The sequence below is a fragment of the Chelon labrosus genome (genome assembly GCF_963514085.1).
Source record: "Chelon labrosus genome assembly, chromosome: 22".
Lineage (NCBI taxonomy): Eukaryota > Metazoa > Chordata > Actinopteri > Mugiliformes > Mugilidae > Chelon > Chelon labrosus.
In genome coordinates this window covers 22,119,082-22,140,501 of record NC_140355.1, presented here as the reverse complement: position 1 = coordinate 22,140,501, position 21,420 = coordinate 22,119,082, and the positions used below count along the sequence as shown (strand labels likewise).

The following is a 21,420-nucleotide window of genomic DNA, read 5'->3' as shown; positions in this document are numbered from 1 at the left end:
TCTCAATCTTTGGTAAAACCAAAATAAAATTAAATAAAACCTAATGATGAAACCGTGTAGCACAGACACAGCACTGATCTGTTTTTGATTGTCTTACCAATGATGACTTAAAGGGTCCGTCCACATAAATTAACAAAAACCTAAAGATAGTTTGTTTTACGTGCAGAGGGTTTGACGTATCTGCCTTCAAAACAAAATGGAGGTAAATGGAAAAGTATTTGTGTTGCTCAAAGCATAAAAAATTGCACTTGAAATAGCTCAAACTAAAAGCTGGACTGTAATTTCAATTCACTTTTGTCTGAATCTATACATTTAGGTGACATCAACCACAATGGAGGCCAATGGAAATTAGTTTGTTTTGCTCTTAAGTCAATATTATTTTTTTGCTCTTGAAAAACAGGAAACCAAAAAATGAATTTATTCATATTTAGCTCCTGTTTGTTTATGAATAGATTTTTGAATTTAATTTCTTGTTAGTTTGGTCTAAGGATGGTGTGATAACGGTACTAAAATTTTAATGGAGGTAAATGGAACTCTTACTGGTGTAAAACTAAATATAATGGATGAATAACAACTTGTGTTACTCAAAAGATGGAAAATTGCACTTGGGAAAAAAAAAACTAAAAGCCGATTTGTAACTTAAATGAAGCTCACTTTTGTATGTGAATGTATAAATTGATGTGGTATAAAGGAGGTCAACGGAAATTTGTTTGTATAGCCCAAAACATGGAAAATGACTTGTATGAATCAGAAAAGAGAACGTTTACTTTCAGTTTTCTGTTCTTTGAATTCAATTTTGTCCCACGTTTATTTATGACAGCACGAGACAGTAAAAATCAATGGGAGTCAATGGCAGTGTCAGAGTGCAAAGCAAGAAGTTAATAAGGAAATTATTCCAACTAATCAGGCTCTAATCTGCCCCCTAGTGGACTTATTTTAAAACCAACACTAATGTAGGAGACTGGAAGTTATTGACACATAATGGACGTCAATATTAAGATCATATTATGATAAATATTATGAAAAAAGAAAACTAAGGAATTATTTCACTGTTTTGTTTTGTTTGTTTTTTTAAATCAGTGAGCAACACAAATTAACTTCACCGCTAATAAACTAAGCAAATAAAACCCAGAACTATCTTCAAGAGTAGAAATCATTTAGGTGAACTAACCCTTTAAAGACACACAACCCAGTCGGTACGTCCCGCCATACTCACTCATGTTCCCTGCTTCCTCTCTGTTCTCTGGTCCTTTGTTGGTGTGAGGAGGGGAACATGCAGGAAGGAATAAAGGAGGATCTCTGCTGGTCTCTGAGATGTGCTGATCCTCAGACAAAACAGTTCAACAAACGGGAACAGGAAGTAGTGCCAACGTGTGAATGTAGGTGAGTGCACAGGTAGTTTAGTTTTCCCTAGATGGTGCTTTCAGTGTGTGCGTGGCTGATGGTGTGAACATGTGGGTGGGGGTGGGGCTGGTGGTAGCTGGACCGGCGGGAGCCCACGCAGTTCTGCTGCTCACTGAGCAGCGTGGTGGTTTCTCCTGGACTGGTCTCCAGGCCGACAGAGGACAGGGACTGCTGGGATTTAGAGGACAGAGGTGGGCGAGGGTTCAGGGCAGCCGGCGCCGTGCCCCCGGAGGAGGGAGGGGCGTGGTTGCTCGGGAGGGGCGCGGCTTGAGGCAAAGACTGGCTAGGCCTGCGGCTGGAGGAGGAGGTCGGCGGTAGGGCGGCGCGTCCGCTCGGTGGCGTCGACTGAGCGTTGGACGGCTGGCGCTTTGCAGGAGGCGTGGCCAGCGGCAGAGGGGTGCGAGTTCCCGGTGGCGTCACGGGGGGCAGAGACACGGACGTGTCCAGGCGAGTGTGACTGCCCTCGGGAGACTGTGGCGAGCTGTCCAGCCTGGACGCCAGGAGGCCGTTCTGGTACTGCGCACGAGTGATCTGGGGACGGTAAAGATTAATATTAAATGTGGACATCAACAAATCTAAATCCTCAAGGTGTAACGTAAAGATAAAGTGAAACAAGCAGAACATAAACATATTGCTAGCTCTTCTACTATTTAAAAAGAAAACAGTGTCAGCAGCACCACCGCTATCAGCATGGTGAACCTGGTGGTAGGAAGTCGTGGACGGTGTTTCCTTCAGGTAAACATTTGTGGTTGCGTTATATGTCAACAGCTGTATCAGTCACTCTCAAAGTTGAGATTAGTTGGCCCGCTTCACGTCTCCAACGTCTCTTTATGTTGACATGTCCTCCAGGACCAGAAACTAAAGTTTAACCTGAACCTTCTGGCAGATATGTCTGTTAGCTATAGCACGCTAGCTGTGTTAGCCTTTAAAGCTGCAGACCCTGATTTTAATGAACCTCTTTAACTCTCCCTCACATGTTCGTTCACACTACTCTCCACCTCTTTAAAACCGTTCTGTGTCAAGATTTTAATGCATTTATTAATTTTCCAGCATTTTATCTTATTTTATTTAGGATTAAAACTTTCAGACGGTAACTTAAAATCTGTCACGCCCACAAATAAAATAAATATAAGTTAAGAAACACATCAGAGGTTAAAGGAGCACTATATCAAGTACAATATCTCCCCCTACTGGTCATAGATGCAAACTACATTTCTGTTCTTCAGTGACTGCACACTCACTGGCCAGTTCATTAGGTACGGTAGTGAATCCATTCAAATGTTAGAATGAGTTCACTGGTGTGCCTAATAAAGTGGCCAGTGGGTGGTGTTACCTTGACGAACTGCAGGTCGGTGAGAGCTCGGACACAGAAGTCTGGTATGTACTGGAAGGGCGTCCCAGGGATCTGGGTGTTGCTCCCGCCCGCCGAGCCGCCTTCTGGAGCGCGCTCAGTGCAGCTCAGGGACGCCGAGCGGTTCAGGTTGCCCCCGTGTGACGGAGAGCGAAACTCTGAGGATTGACAAAGAAGAGAGTGAGCGAGCGGTCGAGGAGGTCTGTGCAGAAAATAAATAAATAAATGAATAAACAAAGCAATGGAAGGCACAAACAGATAAACGAAAGCAGAAATGGATGAAGGACACACCGCAGCACGCCACACAAACACGAACAAACGCCACACGCGTGCTACGAACGACCGATGGCGTGGAGATGAGGCCACAAACATGCCATGCGATGAGGCCATGTGCATCGTTTGAGCATCTGGAGGGGCGTACCGGGACGGACCTCTCTGATTGGCTGGTTTTTAGTGATGTCACGGAGGAGTGTCGGCGGTGATCGGAGGAGTTTAGTGAGTGAGGAGGTGAGGAGGTGAGGAGGGGGGAGGAACGAGAGAGAAACAGCTGGGCTTAAAAGACATAGTTCAACCATTTAGGGACATATGCTCATTTGCTTCCTTGAAGAGAGTTAGCGTAGCTTAGCATAAAGACTGGAAACAAAGCTGGGCAGCTAGCATGCTTCTATTTAATTATAGCTAAAGGATAATTCTGTTTTTGTTGTTTTTTTTTCCATTAATTTGTCATTAATACTGTGACTCTGACATCAGCAGAGACGCCCATTTCCTGTCACATGATCGCCTCTCAGCCAATCAAACGACACCTTTGCTTTGTTTTAACTTAATCCAGAATCAATACCAGTCACTGAACAAATCAAATTAGCATTTCTTTTAGCCACATTTAAAGAACCCGGTCTATGTTCCATGAAGCCGCCATGTTTGTTTGCTTCTGTTGTCACGGAAACGCTCCAGTTAGCTATTGGCTAGCCTCTGTAGCCTTAATGCGCTGACATGTGTACTACTACTAATTGGTATTTTGTTTCATGCTACAGGTTGTTGTTTTATTTTTTTTACGCTTTTAGCATGATTAGCCATTTCCCGGCTTTATGCTAAGCTAAGCTAAGCTAACAGGCTGCTTTATAGTTAGCAAGACAGAGTGGTATCAATCTTCTCGTTGAACTCTCAGGAAGCAAATAAGCAAATTGTCAAACTACTCCGTTAACCCGAGGTTAGATTCAGTGGTTAGAGGACGCAGCACCAAGAGTCCATCCAGCAAGTCGTTTCTTTTATCGTCTAATAATCTAAAAAAAAAGACGCCAACAGCTGATCAGCAGTGACTTCTGTAACCTGCCGCATTGATTAAAGGTCTGTTGAGAGATTTAATTCTCATTTTAAAAAAACGTCTGATATGTACTGATTTGTGTTTTATATAAATTTAATTAAGATGTTAAGTTTAAATATTAAAATTAGAACAAAACAAGTGATGTGATTATTAGTTTTTACAATTTCGCGATGATTAATAGAGGAATATAAGATTTCTAACGTTTCTGCTTCCTGTGGATATTAAAACATGTTCTTGCTGGATCAGGACTCTGAAGATGATGAGAAATAAATAAAGGAAATAAAAAGGCGAGAAAGTCGACTTCAAGAGTCGCTGCCCACCCCCCCACCCCCCCATGCCGGGCGGTGCTTTTACCTGGGAAACGAGAGAACAGAGAAAACCTCTTAAGCGAGAGGCGCCGTGGAGGGGGGGACGCCACTGAGGGGGAGAGAGGAGGGGTGACAGCTGAGAGAGAGGAGGGGGGAGGAAGGAAGGGGGGGGCAGAGAGAGAGAGAGAGAGGTGAGCTGGATTATTTGACGCTGATTCTCCGAGCGTCGGCTTCACGGCTGAAGATTTGTTCAACGAGACTTCACCATTTTATTGTCGGAAGATAAACATACACATATCAGCCATAACATTAAGACCACCGGGTATCTGGCACCGGGACGTTAGCAGCAGACCCTGAGAGGTGGAGCCTCCGTGGATCAGACTAGTTTCTGGATTGGATTTAGATCTGAAGGAATTTGTTGTTGTTCCTCCAACCAGTCCTGAAAACCAGCATCATCCTACTCCACCTACCTCTTCCTCCACGTCTCCTGGTCCAGTTCTGATGTGTCCATTTTAGGACCTTTCATCAGAGGTCAGAGGTCAGCATGGACACCCTGACTGATCCCAGACTAAACAACCTGTGATCCACTGTGTTCTGACTCAGCATCAACTGACTCTGGTTCTCCTGGTTCTCCTCCTCCTCCTCCTTCTTTCTCTTCCTTATCTTCCTCATCCTCTTCTTTTTACGCCTCCTCTTCCTTTACCTCCTCTATTTTCTCTTTCTCCTCCTCTTCTTCTTCTTCATTCTACATCTCCTCTCTTCAGTCTTCCTCCACTTCCTCCTCAATGATTGTTTCCCTGTGAGCAGACCAGGATCAAGAGTTCTGGAGATCTTCCAACATCAACTCTCTGATATCTCCACCCACTGACCAGAGCCACGAGGCCCAGATACTCTGTGGTCATAATGTTATGGCTGATCGGAGTACGTGGCAACAAATGACAGATAATGACAGGTTTGTTGTATTCAGGTTCTTCTTTTCAAAATCAAACACACACTGAGCGTTCAGGATGAGAAATGATCGAGAGTGTTCAACGCTGCAGACGACACACAGCCAGCTGACATGAGGTACAGGCAGCAGTTGGTCAACGGCAGAGAGAGCAACAGCAACGGCAACAGCAACAGCAACAGAAACAGAAACAGAAACAGCAAGAAGAAGAAGAGACATCCTGGTTCTCAAGTCTACAGTCGACTTAATACGTCTAAAACCTGATAAACTATAAACATAGCGACTATAAAAAGTATTCATTACTTTTATAAATTAAATCATGATCTTTTGTAAATCAGCAGCGCCATCATGTGGTCAGTAGAATATTGTACCAGCTGCTGTCTCTAATGGATCTCTACCTACCGCTGGATCAGAACCATCAACAGCTGCTGGTTGACTTGGAGACATGATCCAGATGTTGGAACAAGATGGAAAGACTCTCACATGTTAAGATCTGATTGATTTATGATGGTAGTTATTTTAGAGAAGGAAGGAAGGAAAGAAGGAAGGAAGGAAGGAAGGAAGGAAAGGATGGAAGGAAGGAAATAAAGAAAGAAGGAAGGAAATAAAGAAGGAAGGAAGGAAGGAAGGAAAGGGAGGAAGGAATAAAAGAAGGAAGGAAGGAAAGGAAGGAAGGAAAGGGAGGAAGGAAAAAAAGAAGGAAGGAAGGAAATAAAGGAAGGAAAGGAAGGATGGAAAAGAAGAAGGAAGGAAGGAAGGAAGGAAAGAAAGAAGGAAGGAAGGAAGGAAAGAAAGAAAGAAGGAAGGAAGGAAAGGAAGGATGGAAAGAAAGGAAGAAGAAAAGAAAGAAAGAGGGAAGGAAGGAAGGAAAGAAAGGGAGAGAGAAGGGTCATCTCCTGAGTTGATTCTAGTTCAGATCAGTTTCTAGTTTAGTTTGGTTCTCAGCTCCAAGGCCAGAATCTTTTAAAAGTCTCTCATTACTAATGAACAGACATCACTGATTCATGTGATCATCTCTACTAGTGGTTGAATGAATGAGTTAAACTCCTCTTCCTCAGATCAGCCCTGTTGAGTAGGTGGTCTTTAATGTGACCCAGGACTCATTGTGTGTTCACACTACCAAAGGAAGGAGGTCACATGTGTCCCAGACCACCTCCACATGTGGACTGACACCAGATCAGTGTTCACACCTGGACCTGTTTAACCTGGACACTAGAGACCAGATCAGTGTTCACACCTGGACTCTAGAGACCAGATCAGTGTTCACACCTGGACCTGTTTAACCTGGACTCTAGAGACTAGATCAGTGTTCACACCTGGACCTGTTTAACCTGGACACTAGAGACCAGATCAGTGTTCACACCTGGACCTGTTTAACCTGGACTCTAGAGACTAGATCAGTGTTCACACCTGGACCTGTTTAACCTGGACACTACAGACCAGATCAGTGTTCACATCTGGACCTGTTTAACCTGGACTCTAGAGACTAGATCAGTGTTCACACCTGGACCTGTTTAACCTGGACTCTAGAGACCAGATCAGTGTTCACACCTGGACCTGTTTAACCTGGACACTAGAGACCAGATCAGTGTTAACACCTGGACTCTAGAGACCAGATCAGTGTTCACACCTGGACCTGTTTAACCTGGACACTAGAGACCAGATCAGTGTTCACACCTGGACCTGTTTAACCTGGACTCTAGAGACCAGATCAGTGTTCACACCTGGACTCTAACCTGGATACTAGAGACCAGATCAGTGTTCACACCTGGACTCTAGAGACCAGATCAGTGTTCACACCTGGACCTGTTTAACCTGGACACTAGAGACCAGATCAGTGTTCACACCTGGACCTGTTTAACCTGGACACTAGAGACCAGATCAGTGTTCACACCTGGACCTGTTTAACCTGGACACTAGAGACCAGATCAGTGTTCACACCTGGACTCTAACCTGGATACTAGAGACCATCAGTGTTCACACCTGGACCTGTTTAACCTGGACTCTAGAGACCAGATCAGTGTTCACACCTGGACCTGTTTAACCTGGACTCTAGAGACCAGATCAGTGTTCACACCTGGACTCTAACCTGGATACTAGAGACCATCAGTGTTCACACCTGGACCTGTTTAACCTGGACTCTAGAGACCAGATCAGTGTTCACACCTGGACTCTAACCTGGATACTAGAGACCAGATCAGTGTTCACACCTGGACCTGTTTAACCTGGACACTAGAGACCAGATCAGTGTTCACACCTGGACTCTAGAGACCAGATCAGTGTTCACACCTGGACCTGTTTAACCTGGACACTAGAGACCAGATCAGTGTTCACACCTGGACCTGTTTAACCTGGACACTAGAGACCAGATCAGTGTTCACACCTGGACCTGTTTAACCTGGACTCTAGAGACCAGATCAGTGTTCACACCTGGACTCTAACCTGGATACTAGAGACCAGATCAGTGTTCACACCTGGACCTGTTTAACCTGGACACTAGAGACCAGATCAGTGTTCACACCTGGACTCTAGAGACCAGATCAGTGTTCACACCTGGACCTGTTTAACCTGGACACTAGAGACCAGATCAGTGTTCACACCTGGACCTGTTTAACCTGGACTCTAGAGACCAGATCAGTGTTCACACCTGGACTCTAACCTGGATACTAGAGACCATCAGTGTTCACACTACCAAAGGAAGGAGGTCACATTCACATGAGGCTGCAGCTACAACACTGAACCACCAGGAGGCGCCAGGGTTCACTTCATCTGAGTCTGACACCACTGAGCTAGAACTCTTTAGTAAAATATGCTGAACATCCTGAACGTTGACGTTGTTTTTTATCTGAATTTAAATCACTTTCAGGTTAAAACACTGAATAAAAAGGTTGTTCATTTGGTTCGTGCAGAGGTTTTAGGTTTTTTAGTGTGTTGATCATGTGACGTCTCTATTTCTCTCAGGACAGATGTTCAGGTTTGGTTTGAACGTCCCGGAGCTCCTCAGATCTAAGATGGTTTCAGGACAGTAACGTGGTCTCACCCAGTGATGGGGCGCTCAGAGCCATGACCCCGTAGTAGGAGAACGGACCCGTCTCAAACTTCATGTTCTCGTTTCCAGCTTCAACCTCCACGCGACCCTGAAAATAAAAACAGTTACATGATGAAGAGGCTCCACTGCTGAGGAGAATCACTTCTATCTCTAGGAGGAGGAGGAGGAGGAGGACAAAGTGGAGGAGGTAGAAGCTGGAAAAGAAAATGAAGGCAAGAGGAGGAGGAAAGGAGGAGGACGAGGAAAAAGATGAGGAGAACACAGTGGAGGAGAAGAGGGATGAGGAGACGAAAGGAGAAGAAGGAGAAGATTTGGAATTTGGAAAAGAAAATCAAGGCAGAGGAGAAGATGGAGAAGGAGGGAAGAGAAGGAGTAGAAGAAGAGGAGGAGGAGGAGAACAAGGTGGAGAATGAAGAAGAGAAACGGGAGGAAGGAGAAGCAGAGGGTATAGAAGAAAGAAAAGAACTAGAACAAGGAGGAGGAGGAGAACACAAAGAAGGAGAACAAATGGAAGGTGAAGGAAGAAGAGGAGTAATAGGAGAAGAAGAAACAGGAAAAGAAGGAGGAGGACAAAAAGGAGAAAAGGTTGAAGAATGAAGAATAGGAGGAGAAGGAGACGGAAGAAGAGGAGGAGAATGAAGAAGAGGCAAAAGAGGAGGAGAAGGAGCAGGAAAATAATAAGAAGGAGGAGAACAAGGTGGAGTAGAAGAAGGGAGGAGTAGAAGTAGGTGGAAAAGAAAAAGGAGGAGAAGGAGGAGGATAAATGGGTGGAGGGTGAGGAGGAGGAGTAGAAGGAAGAGAAGGAGGAAAGGAATGAGTTGGAGAGGAGGATGAGGAGGTGAAGAAGAAGGTGGAGAAGAAGAGGACGTGGAAGTAGGAGGAGGAGGAGGAGGAGAAGGAGAACAAAGTGGACGAGGAAGAAGCTGGAAAAGACAGGGAGGAAGGAGAAGCAGAAGGAGGAGAAGGAGGAGAGGAAGGTGTACGAGCAATAGAAGGCGGAAAATAAAAAGGAGGAAAATAAGAAGGAGGAGGAGAACAACGTGAAGGACTAGAAGGAGAAGAAGCAAGAAATGAAGGAGGAGGAGAAAAAGGAGGAAGAGAAGGGGGATGAGGAGACAAAAGGAGAAGAAGAAGTAGGAGAAGATGGTGGAGGAGGAGGAGGAGGAGATGAAAGGGAAGGTGAAGGAAGAAGAGGAGGAGAAGGAGAGGAAGGAGTAGTAGTAGTAGGAGGAGTAGTAGTAGGAGGAGGAGAAGGAGTAGGAGTAGGAAGAGGAGTAATAGTAAGAGGAGGAGGAGGAGGAGGAGGAGGAGCATAGTTAATTAACCTTTCATTTCTTAACGTCCTCATTTTTAAATTCACACCTGTCGTGATCCACGCTGCATTCAAAGACTCAAGCTGCGCGGGACGTTTCAGTTCTCTACGCTACCAGCTCTCTGGTGTCGTCCAGGAGCCGTGTCCCGTGGCCGGTAACACAAACACTCTGGCCTCCTATAAATATTACATCCTGCTCCGGGACAGCGCTCAGTGTCTTTACACACATGTTGGTTCTGGCGTCTCTGTGAGGACATTAAACACCTCCAGAGACAAACGGACAAAAAAACGTCCCACGTCGACCTGAAGCCAGACCTTCACCCTCACACTGTTTAACGCTCATAGATGAGATAACACTACACACATATATATATATACACACGTATATATAGACACAGGTGTTTGATGTAGCTGGAACACGATCAGCTGATCTCAGGTGACATGTTCAGTGTCTGCCGTCACTTTATCCAACACCTCAGGTGTCAACAACAAAACCTGTGAACACGCCTCCAACACCTGAGAGCAACACCTGCCTTTATGAAACGTCTGCTTTTAACTGATAAATAACTTTAAACCCTCAGACCTGTGACACGTGTCAGGATTAAAATGTGTTCATCTGACTTTAAACTCAGTCAGCCACAACATTATGAGCACTCACAGGAGAAGTAAATAACATTTAAACCATCTTGTGACAGTTCAGTGTTCTGCAGGGAAACTTCTGGACCTGGCATTCGTTGGTGTGGATGTTACTTAGACATGTAGCACCCACCTAGACCAGACCAGGCACCCCCACCCCATAGCAATGACACTCCTTGATGGCAGCAGCCATCCCCAGCAGGATGCAGCCACAAAAACACTTTAGGAACAACGAAGAACATGAAGAACATCACAAGGTGTTGACCTGGCCTCCAAATTCACTAGATCCCAAACTGATCAAGTATCTGTGGGATGATCCACAGAGGCCCCTCCCTTCAAAGGCCCCCCCACTAACACCACAGGACACCCTCAGAAGGCGTGTACTGAGGGTGTCCTAATGAAGTGGCAGGTGAGTAATATACTCCATTGTGACGCCTCCATCCTCTAACGCTCTGTTTTCCTTCTTCTCCATCCTCCTTAACCCTTCAATCCCCTCTCTCCCCTTCTCTCCATCTTACATAAGAGGATCTATTAGTGAAGGTCACGCAGAGCGACGACCCCCCGCACCCTATCCCGCCCCCCTGTCCCGTCCCAACATCGACACCGTTCATACGCCTCAATGAGCGTCAGAATTTATTGACTCGTTTTTGTTTTTTTGCATAACATGATGAAAACTGGAGAACAACACATGCGACACGACCTCAAACATATTAGAAATTACAGTTATTAAAATTTAAAGTTAAAATAAACTTCTTTAATTGATTGGACAAATATTGGATCGATCGTTTAAGTCGTTCTTAGAGACGATGCTCCATAATATACAGATTTACTGCTTCTGTAAATCTCTTCTCCTTTGCTTTAACACCCTGTTAGAGGTTGATTGACTTTGGTGGTTTTTTAAAGTGCCTTATAAATAAAGTTGGATTGGATAACAGGTTCATTTTTAGGTTCTGTCGGTTGTGAACCTGTATTTTAACAAATATAACAAGATTATAGACCTTATTCTTTATTTACTGTGACTTCTTTTAGGAACTATTGATTCATTTTAAAGGTGGTTGACAGCAAATTTGAAAAACATTGAATTAACAGCATAAAATAACAAATATCTGCAGCTCAAATGTGAAGATTTGCTGCTTTTAAACTGTTAAAATAATCACTGCTGCAAAGTAGTTCATTGCTTCACATTATTTATGGTCAAAGTTATAATCAGAAAACAAGTAAATATCTCAGCTTGTTAAATGTTGGCTATGAAAAAAAGGAATAAACTGTAAAGACCTGTTGTGTTTTTTGTTTTTTTCACATAATGACCTTAACTCCGGCGAGTCTTTAGGCTGCATGTGTGCTAATACCTGGTCCAGACTGACGCAGGGACCTGAGATAAACCTGTTGTCACCCGTTTAAACAGGTCAACCTGTGTTATCCAATCTGACTTCATTAGGACCCTCCGACAACCGGCACCACTTCTAGTCACGTTACCAACATTTTAAAATACCAGCTGGAGCTAGAAATTGATTTATTCATGCAACAAAATTAACAAAGTGTCACCAAGAAGTGGAATAACCATTTTATTCCGTTTTAGCTAACTGTTTTTACATAATCCATTATTTGACCTAATTGTTTGTCACTTTTAGCTTCCAGTTTAACACATTACCTTGAGCTAACTGTTTAGCATTTGTAGCCGACGGTTTAATCCATTATTTAATAGTCTTTGTTGACCATTTAATCTATCATTGAGCCCTTTATTACTTTAGCTAATCCTCTTAGCATATTACCTTCAGCTCAAAGGTTTATTGCTTTAGCTGACAGTGTAATCCATTATTTTAGCCCGCTCTGTTTATGATATTATATCTTAATTTATCTTACTACTTGTAGATAGAACAGTTTACTCGATTCTTTAAGCTAACCATTTATAACTTCTAGCTAACATATCTAGCTTAAGCTAACTGTTCGGTATTTGTAGCCAACTGTTTATTAGTTTTAGCCAACAACGGCTAGTTCAGTGCGTTTTGCTAACAATTTAACACATTACAATTAGTAGCTAACAATTGAACCCGTTATTTTAGCCTTCTGTTTAGAACATTTACCTATAATTTAATAGGCTACATTATGTTTAGCTAACTGTCTAGCTAACAATCTAATACATTACTTTTAGCTAACTGTTTATTTCTAGCTAACAATTTAAATGGTTATTTTAGCTAACCATTAATTATGTTTAGATAACTGTTAAGTTCTTGTAGTTGAAAGTTTAATCCATTAATTTAGCTAACTGTTTAGTGCTTGTAGCTATCAATCTAACACAATACCTTTAGCTAACTATTACTCGTAGCTAACAATTTAACACATTATTGTTAGCCTACTGTTCAGTACGTTTATAGAGTATCCGTTATTTAAGCTAACCGTTTATTGGTTGTAGCTAACAATTAAACACATTACCTTTATTGGCCAACTTTAAATGGTTATTTTAGCTAACCATTAAGTACATTAAGTACGCTGGGCTAGCTTTTAGGTCTTGTAGTTGACAGTTTAATCCATTATCTTAGCTAACTGTTTATTGCTTGTAGCTAACAATTAAACACATTACCTTTATTAGCCAACTATATTGCTTTGGCTAACAGTTTAATTCATTCATTTAACTCTTTACTGCATTATCTAATTAAACAACAGTTTAATCCAGAGACAAACCAGTGATGTGAGGGGGCACCAGGTGTGTTTACCTGCAGAATGAGAACAAAGTAGTCGACAGGTTTGCCTTTCTGGTAGAGGAAGTGCTGCGGCGACCGTTTGTCGTTGTCGTTGAACTTGAGTTCGTGGATGACGTCAGGGTGTCTGAGGATCCTCAGTAGAACTTTCTCTGTGATCTGGAAGGGGCTGAACAGACTGACCTCTGACGGGACGACGGGCAGAAAAACAAAACACGGTGATTTCAGACTTCATTTGGATAAATGTAAAACACAAGTGACTCTACTTTGACTGTGACGTCAACGTTACTTGTTCCCCTTGACTAAACAATACAAAGATAACATTTTAAATGAAAGAACTGCAGTAAACTTTCTAATAAAAATATAATTTCTTGTTATTAGATTTCCAATTATCAACAATTTAAAACTAAATCTACACAAATTGTGATTTGTGACTTTCTGTATTTTTTTCTTATTATTTTTGTATTTAATATTATTTTTTAATAATTGTTTTATATTTCAAATATTACATATCTTTATTGTTACTGTTATTATTATTATAAATGTTGTTATATTCGTTTTGTGTGCTTTATTCTCAATTAACTGACTAAATGTTAACTATTTTAACATTCAAAACATTTCTATTGGATTTACTGCGATTCTTATGTCAGAATAAACTGAATATATTTTGTTTTTTTCAAGAAAATATAAATGTCTATTTACATTATTTGTGTGATATTATAAAGAGAATAAATAATCAGGAGATTGATCAATAAATTAAATCACTGCAGAAGATGATTTGTGACTGTGGCGTTGGTCCAGCAGAAGCTCAGACTGCTGAACGACACTGAAACAAATGTCCCGGCTCGCTGTGAGATTAACCGCCGCCCCCTCAGAGTCAGAGCTCACCTGTGGCCAGGAAACGATGAGCCGCCAGCATGAGCTGAGGAGAGATCTTCACTTTACTGTCGGCGTCGTGCTTGAAGGCAGAGAAGTCTCGCTTGTTCTTGTTGGGGTCGACCTTCTTCCGGTTTCTGTTGTCAGCTGCAGGGAGAGGAAAGAAGAATTTAATAATAATAACAATACGATAAAGTTAATGAGACGACTTCCAGTTGCCTTTTTAAACCTTTTTTGGATATACCATGACCTGGATGACTGAGAACCTTCACAGACTTTATGACTAAAACAAGGAATTTAAAGCAGAAAATATTTGCACTAAGATGCACATGTGAAAAGATCCATGGACACATTTTTCTGTACTAATAACACAACTAAATAATTGGTGTTTTCCTCAAGTTATTGGATCATGAACTTTTGTAAAAACACTGAGAGACTCTTTCAACACGTTTCCAGTCGTTGTGAATTTATTTCCTCCTGCAAATGGCCTTAATCTTTTTCTCAGCTAGCAAGGCAAAAAATAATTTGGTTTAAATGAGAGGCCTCGGAGAACCTCATCCCTCCATCAAACATGGGGGTGCTAATGTCCTGGTTTGGGCCTGTTCTGCTGCATCTGGACCAGGACGGCTTGTCCTCATTGATGGACCAATGAATTCTGAATTCTACCAGTGAACTCTAAAAGAAAATGTCAGGACATCTGTCCATGAGCTGAATGTGAAGAGAAACTGGGTCATGCAGCAAGACAACGAGAACCAAGAACACAAGTGGCAACTTAGACGTCACAAGAGCAAGACTGCAACCCAGTGACAAACCTCCAGAATAGAAAGACCAGAATCTGGGACAGCATCTACAAACGTCTCAGACGTGGCTCGTTGGTCTAGGGGTATGATTCTCGCTTAGGGTGCGAGAGGTCCCGGGTTCAAATCCCGGACGAGCCCACTTATTGGGAGTAGTTTGACTTTGTTTAGACATACTTTAGTTCATCTGAAGAGAAACTGGATCATGCAGCAAGACAACGAGCCCAAGAACACAAGTGGTTCTACAAAAGAACGGTTAAAGAAGAACAAGATGAATGTTCAGGAATGGCCAAGTCAAAGTCCTGACCTTAATCCAATAGAAATGTTGTGGAAGGACCTGAAGCAAGCAGTTGATGTGAGGAAACCCACCAACATCTCAGAACTGAAGTGGTTCTCTTCTGAGGAATGGGCTAAAATTCCTCCAAGCTGCTGTAGACCACTGATCAGCAGTTACCAGAAACATTTAGTTGATGATACTGATGCACAAAGAGGTCAAAGACTTTTGCAACTCAAATAATTGAATAAAAAACACACAGGTATAAAGTTTCTGTATCATTAGTTTGATTGGGTTCTCTTGATCTACTTTTTGGACATGCAGAAAAATGTTGGATGTTGTTCATGAGTTTAGCAGGTAACAGGGTCTGTAGATGTTTTAAAGGGTGGTATTTCAATTTGGAAGCTGCTTTTCTACAGGAGACTACTGGTGAATGATCTCAGACAAGTGAAGAACTCTGTATGGAAGGTAGGAACATCAGTATCCAAGTCACCATGAACAAAAGACGTCACAAGAGCAAATACAGAGGGTTTATCACAGGCTGCAAACCACTGATGAACCTCAAGAATAGAAAGACCAGAATCTGGATCAGCATCTAGAAACAGCTCACATGGGGTATGATTCTCGCTTAGGGTGCGAGAGGTCCCGGGTTCAAATCCCGGACGAGCCCACATATTGCAGAGAAAATTCCTCTAAGCTGCTGTAGACCACTGATCAGCATTTACCAGAATTATTTAGCTACAAGGAGGTCACAGCAGATACTGGAAACAGGGCTCCACTGATATGTATGTTGGCTCATTTCCCTGAATAAACAAATACACAAGTTCTCTTTGTGTACTGTAGAAACGCTTTTAAGCGACACTGAACAACAGGAGAACTGCAACCTTATAAACTAAAATCTATTCATTGTGTGCAGCTGCAGTGTTACTGTCAGAGAAGCCTTTAGCAGGAGGACAGGAAGTGATGCTGAATGTAATCCTGTCTGTAATGTGACCTGACTGACATCAGCCTCCGTGTTTACTCCTCTCTCTATTGAGTTACCGCTGATGACAAACACAAATTACGTCCACATTTGACGTGTTTCATGCAGGTTTGGTCACGACTCGGTCAAACCTGGGTGTGTTTGTGTCAGCTTGAACATTTCTATCTGACTAATCCACCGTCGGCTACCAGCAACACGCTGACTCACTGTAGAGGTCAGACTCGTCCAGGATCTCCGACTTGATGATCTCCTCGATGACGTCCTCCAAGGTGACCAGCCCCAGCACCTCGTAGAAGGGATCCCCCTCCCCCTCGTTGTTCACCTTCTGGACGATGGCCAGGTGGGATTTACCTGGTTTGAGGACAGAGACGAAGGTTAGGGGAACTGAAGAGAAACTGAGCGTCAGCATTTTCTTTTCTCACAATTTTAAAACTGCCCACAAATCAGCTGCCAGGAAAGTAGGGCAGCATCAAAGAGTTTCCCTGCAGCTGCTGCCTCTTCAGACCGATTTAGCTCCTGCTGCATGAAAACATCCGTCCTTGTTTTGGCATTTTTTAAGAGTCAAACTGATGCCGTTCGATCTGTCAGTGGATTTGTGCAAGACTGACGCCTCAATATAGCCCAGGCTAGATTAAGAGCCTTGGAGAGAAAAGAGTTGCCAGAATGAGATAAAGAAAGAGACGGGAGGAGGAGGCAAAAAATACATTCATCTACTGCCACTAAAAAAAAAACACTTGACTGGTTGTAGGTCTGTGCGCTAACAAATATACGAGGTGAGTGGAGGAACATTATCAGGTCACCAGGAGGAAGTCTGCCACAGTTCATGGGCGTCAAACACCAACAGCAGCAACAGAATCTATTTTCAGTCTCTTCAAGTTTGCACAAACGCAGCAACAACAAAGGCTTAAAAAAAGAAAAGAAACACGAACGAGGACGGAGACATCACTTTAAGGATGATTCTGATTTATTCCCGTCGTCTAATTGTGTCTCTATTGATCACTAGTGGTTAAAAAATGCTAATGCAAAAGTAAATAAATAAATAAATAAAAATGTAGTTCCTCACATGGCCACTAGATGCTAACTCCGAAAGTGAGTCAATCCCAACAGAGGTCCGTGTTAAAAATGTAGAAATGAACATGTTCTAAAGACGCTGCGTTGTCAGATGTAGACTCTAATGAAGCTCAAAATTTCTATTAATCCGCAGCTGAAAATAGATCCCAAATAAAATCCAGTTTCTTCCTATTTGAGCAATATTTACTAAAAAACTTTATTTTAGTTTATTTTTGGTGGTTTTGATCATTTCATGAGATTTAGTGACAGTCCTCGATCTCCAGGGCTAAAACAACGAAGCCAACTCTGAAAGGTCATAAACTGCAGTTCCTCTAACGGCCACTAGATGCTGACTCCGAAAGTGAGTCAATCCCGACAGAGCTCCGTGTTAAAAACGTAGAAATAAACACATTTTAAAGCGATGCGTTGTCAGATGTAGAATATTACAATGTGTGTTCATCCGCAGCTGAAAATAGTCCCAAATAAAATCCAGTTTCTTCCAATTTGAACAACATTTACTAAAACTAGTGTCTGGATTATTTAGAAAAAAAAACTAAACTATACATCTGAGTTTATTTTTTGGTGGTTTTGATCATTTCATGAGGACCGTCACCACGCTCAAATGCCGGTATCTGCAGTTCCACTACCTACCACTAGATGCTGGCTCCGAAAGTGAGTTAATCCCTGTGAATCTCCAGATTAAAATCTCCAGATTAACATCAGAAATTAACACGTTTACAGCAGAAAAACCTTATATTTGAGTCTGTCTTCTAGACGTCGTGTTGTTGGGTGTAAAATCTCACTAGAGCTACGAACGTGTATTCATTCACAGCTGAACATTTAATAAAAACTACAGCATCAAACTAATTTAAACTAAACTAAACCAAATGAGTTTATTTTTTGGTGAGATTTTGTTACAATCCTCGATCTCCAGGGCTAAAAAATTAAGCTAAATCTGAAAGGTCATAAACTGCAGTTTCTCTAATGTCTTTCAGCTGCTGTCTCTAATGGATCTCTACCTACCGTTGTTTCAGAACCATGAACAGCCGGTTGTTGACTTGGAGACATGATCCAGATTTTGGAACAAGATGGAAAGACTCTCACATGTTAAGATCTGATTTATTTATGATGGTAGTTATTTTAAAGACACAGATCAGCCCTGTTGAGTAGGTGGTCTTTAATGTGACCCAGGACTCGTTGTGTGTTCACACTACCAAAGGAAGGAGGTCACATGTGTCCCAGACCACCTCCACATGTGGACTGACACCAGATCAGTGTTCACACCTGGACTAATTCTGGAGAGGGACTTTAAGTGAAATAAATCTAAAACTAAAATGACTCCATCATGCTGTCAGCCCGTGAAGGGTTACCGTGACGACCAAACACAGCCAAACAAGAGCAAACAAGGTCAAAGGTCACGGACTCTGTTTACTGGGACGTTCTTGGTATAACTGAATATTTAGAGGTTTGTGAGGTCGGAGATTTCTGTTTTATGAACCAAACAATCAATTAATAAATAATTATAGTTAGTCGTAGTCTTCATTTTGACTTTAAGACGGGAAACGTGAGACTACTGGTCGATAAACACAAACCTGAAGCTATTTTAGTCATTGATGTTTTATTTTTGATTATATTTCATCAAAACATATCAAATATATGCAGATTTCTGCATCTAAAATGAGATTCTTTTATTAATATATCAGAGTTAAATGAATATTTGAGGTTTTGTGGACAAATTAGCATCTAATTAGCATCTTAAATTTGAGTTAGTTCATAATATTTCAGTGTAAACTTGTTTTTAAGCGAGAACTATCAAGAATTTGCTGATTTTTGCTTCTTAAATTAAACATTTTGTTATATATTAACTATTTTTATGGTAATATATCAGAGTTAAGTGAATATTTAGGGTTTCTGGACCAGATCTATTCAAAGACAGTAGAACTAGTTAGTGAATCAACAGATAACTCATGAGTTATCTAGAAGTTAAGGGGGTGAGTTTCACAATATGTGAGCTGCAAAGTCAATATTGCAAGACGTCACATTCAGTCCTTCTTATTTTGGTCACTGATTAATGGCTTCAGTGTGTTTTATAGGAAAAAATGCAAAAAATATATTTATATTCACAGATTTCAGCATCTAAACTGAGATTATTTCAGCGTAAACTCGTTTTTTAAAGAAAAACTCAAATGTTTAGAGAGTTCTGCATCTTTAAATATGTTCTATCTGAGGTGTAAACTGAATATTTTAGACTAAAATAAAACACTGAATGGATGAATAAAGGAAATGAAGATGAAGAAGTGAGTTCAGATACTGAGAGGGTTTGGACGTCGAGCTGCTGCAGCTCAGGTGTGTGGAGTGGAAATGAAAAGAGCTTCAGTTGTGACTCTGATGTTATTGATGGGATGTTCCACTGATCAATACACAAAGAGGGGAGGAGGGGGGTGAGGAGGAGGGGGGTGAGGAGGAGAGGGGAGGAGGAGAAGGGAGGTGTCTGATGCACACACCTTTCTTAAACTCCTCCAGCATGGCGTCCAGCTTGGTGTCGTGGAAGACGAAGTGGACCGGGTGGTTGTAAAACTTAGTGATGGTCTTCAGGGTGGTGCAGTCGTCCGGGTCCACGAAGGCCAGGTCCTTCACGTACAGGATGTCCACGATGTTGGAGCGCTCGTCGTCGTAGACCGGGATCCGGGTGTAGCCGCTCTCCATGATCTCGGACATGGTGTTGAAGTCCAGCACGGCGTCGGCCTGGATCATGAAGCAGTTGGCCAGCGGGGTCATCACGTCCTCCACCGTCTTGGTGCGCAGCTCCAACGCGCCCTGGATCATGTTGAGCTCCTCCTTGACCAGGTCGTTGTAGGGCTCCGTCACCTTCAGCATCCCCACCAGCTTCTCCCGGTTGTACACGGTGCCGATCTCCTGGCCCAGCAGGACGTCCAGCAGCTTGGAGACGGGGAAGGACAGCGGGAAGGTGAGGAGCATGAAGAACTTGGTGACCGTGATGGTGTTGGCGCCCACGGCCAGCCCGTGGCGGGAGCACAGCGCCTGGGGGACGATCTCCCCGAAGATGACGATGCCGACGGTGGAGGCCACCACGGCGCCCAGGCCCGAGCCGATCAGGTCGTCCAGGAGGATGGTGAGGGTGGTGTTGACCAGGACGTTCCCCAGCAGCAGAGAACACAGCAGGTAGTTGCCTTTGCTGCGGATGGGCTCGATCTTCCGGGCGTATTTCTTCTCCTTGTCGGTGCCGCAGCTCTGGACGATGCGTAGCTCCATGGGGTCCAACGCCATCAGGCCCAGGTTGAGGCCGCTGAACATCCCGGACAGCACCAGGAGGCAGGAGATGAGGATCACCTGCAGCCACAGGGGCAGCAGCGACTTCTTCTCCTCCACCACCAGCAGCCGGCCGTCCGTGTCCCCCAGCAGCACCCACCTGCTCCCGTCCGCGCTCAGCGTGCACAGCGCGTACTCCTTCTGCGGCTCGCTCTTGCGCAGCGGCTTAACGCTGACGCTGAGCAGCCCTGACGCGCCGCTGCCGCTCACGTTCATGAAGGTCCCGACGCTGATGTCCTTCGTGAAATCTGCACAAGTCCTGTCCGGCGCGTCCATCATGCCGCTGCCGCCCCTGGACGCGGCCGCAGCCGCCGCCTCCTCCTCCTCGTCCTCCTCCTCCGGTCCGCCGCCCGTGAGCTCCGTGAAGCGGATCAGCGTCCAGGCGCCCGAGTGGAGCTGCACCCCGTAAAACCGGAGCAGCACGGAGCTCTCCTCAGTCACCTGGATGACACCGTCGTCATTGGTGCTGGTCGGCTTGTCGCTCCTCTCCAGCCGCATGCCGAGCACCTGACTCCCGCCGCTGCCCCTGCCGCCGGACCCCGCCGCCGCTGCCGCCGCCGCCGCCACCGCCGCCTCCGTGCGCCCTGCGCCGCCGCTCCACAGGCAGATGATGACGGTGAGAATGTAACCCTGCTGCCCGCTCCATTCTGTCGCCATGTTTGTTTCTCTGCTCGGGCGACCTGCGGGCTGACGTCATTTACTCATGTCCGAGTCCGGCCCCGCCCCCCCGCACCAAACACACCCCTCCGTTAACACCGCCCCACACCGCCTACCGGGCAGCGACAGGTAGAGCCAGAATAAACAAACACACTCCCCCCTGCCTCCCTCGCTCTCCCACGCCTCTCGCTGTTTTTTTTTTTTTAATTCCTGCAGCAGCACACACCGACACACCGATACCTCCCCCCTCCCTCTCTCACCCACCCTCCTCCCCCCTGCTGGGCACTGCGGCAGGACGCACGCTGCTGCTGCTCCTACTGCTGCTGCTGCCGCTTCTGCCGCTCCTGCTGCTGCCGCTGCTGCGTCCAGCGGTTCCTCATCCAGTTACACGCGAAGCCAGCTGCTGTTATGTAAAGGCACATGTCATC

The 21,420-nt window shown here is 44.0% G+C and overlaps 1 protein-coding gene across 1 annotated transcript; it reads right to left on the bottom strand.

The window, feature by feature from the left end:
* Positions 1 to 569: 569 nt before the first annotated feature.
* LOC311508078 (metal transporter CNNM4) lies at positions 570 to 21,032 on the bottom strand (the record flags this gene model as incomplete). Its single annotated transcript, XM_084572713.1, is given in 9 exon segments — positions 570 to 1,935; positions 2,738 to 2,913; positions 4,431 to 4,520; positions 8,371 to 8,467; positions 13,042 to 13,211; positions 13,915 to 14,049; positions 16,163 to 16,306; positions 19,510 to 21,010; positions 21,012 to 21,032. Coding segments are annotated over 9 exon segments (2,859 nt in total). The 3' UTR covers positions 570 to 1,410.
* Positions 21,033 to 21,420: the final 388 nt, after the last annotated feature.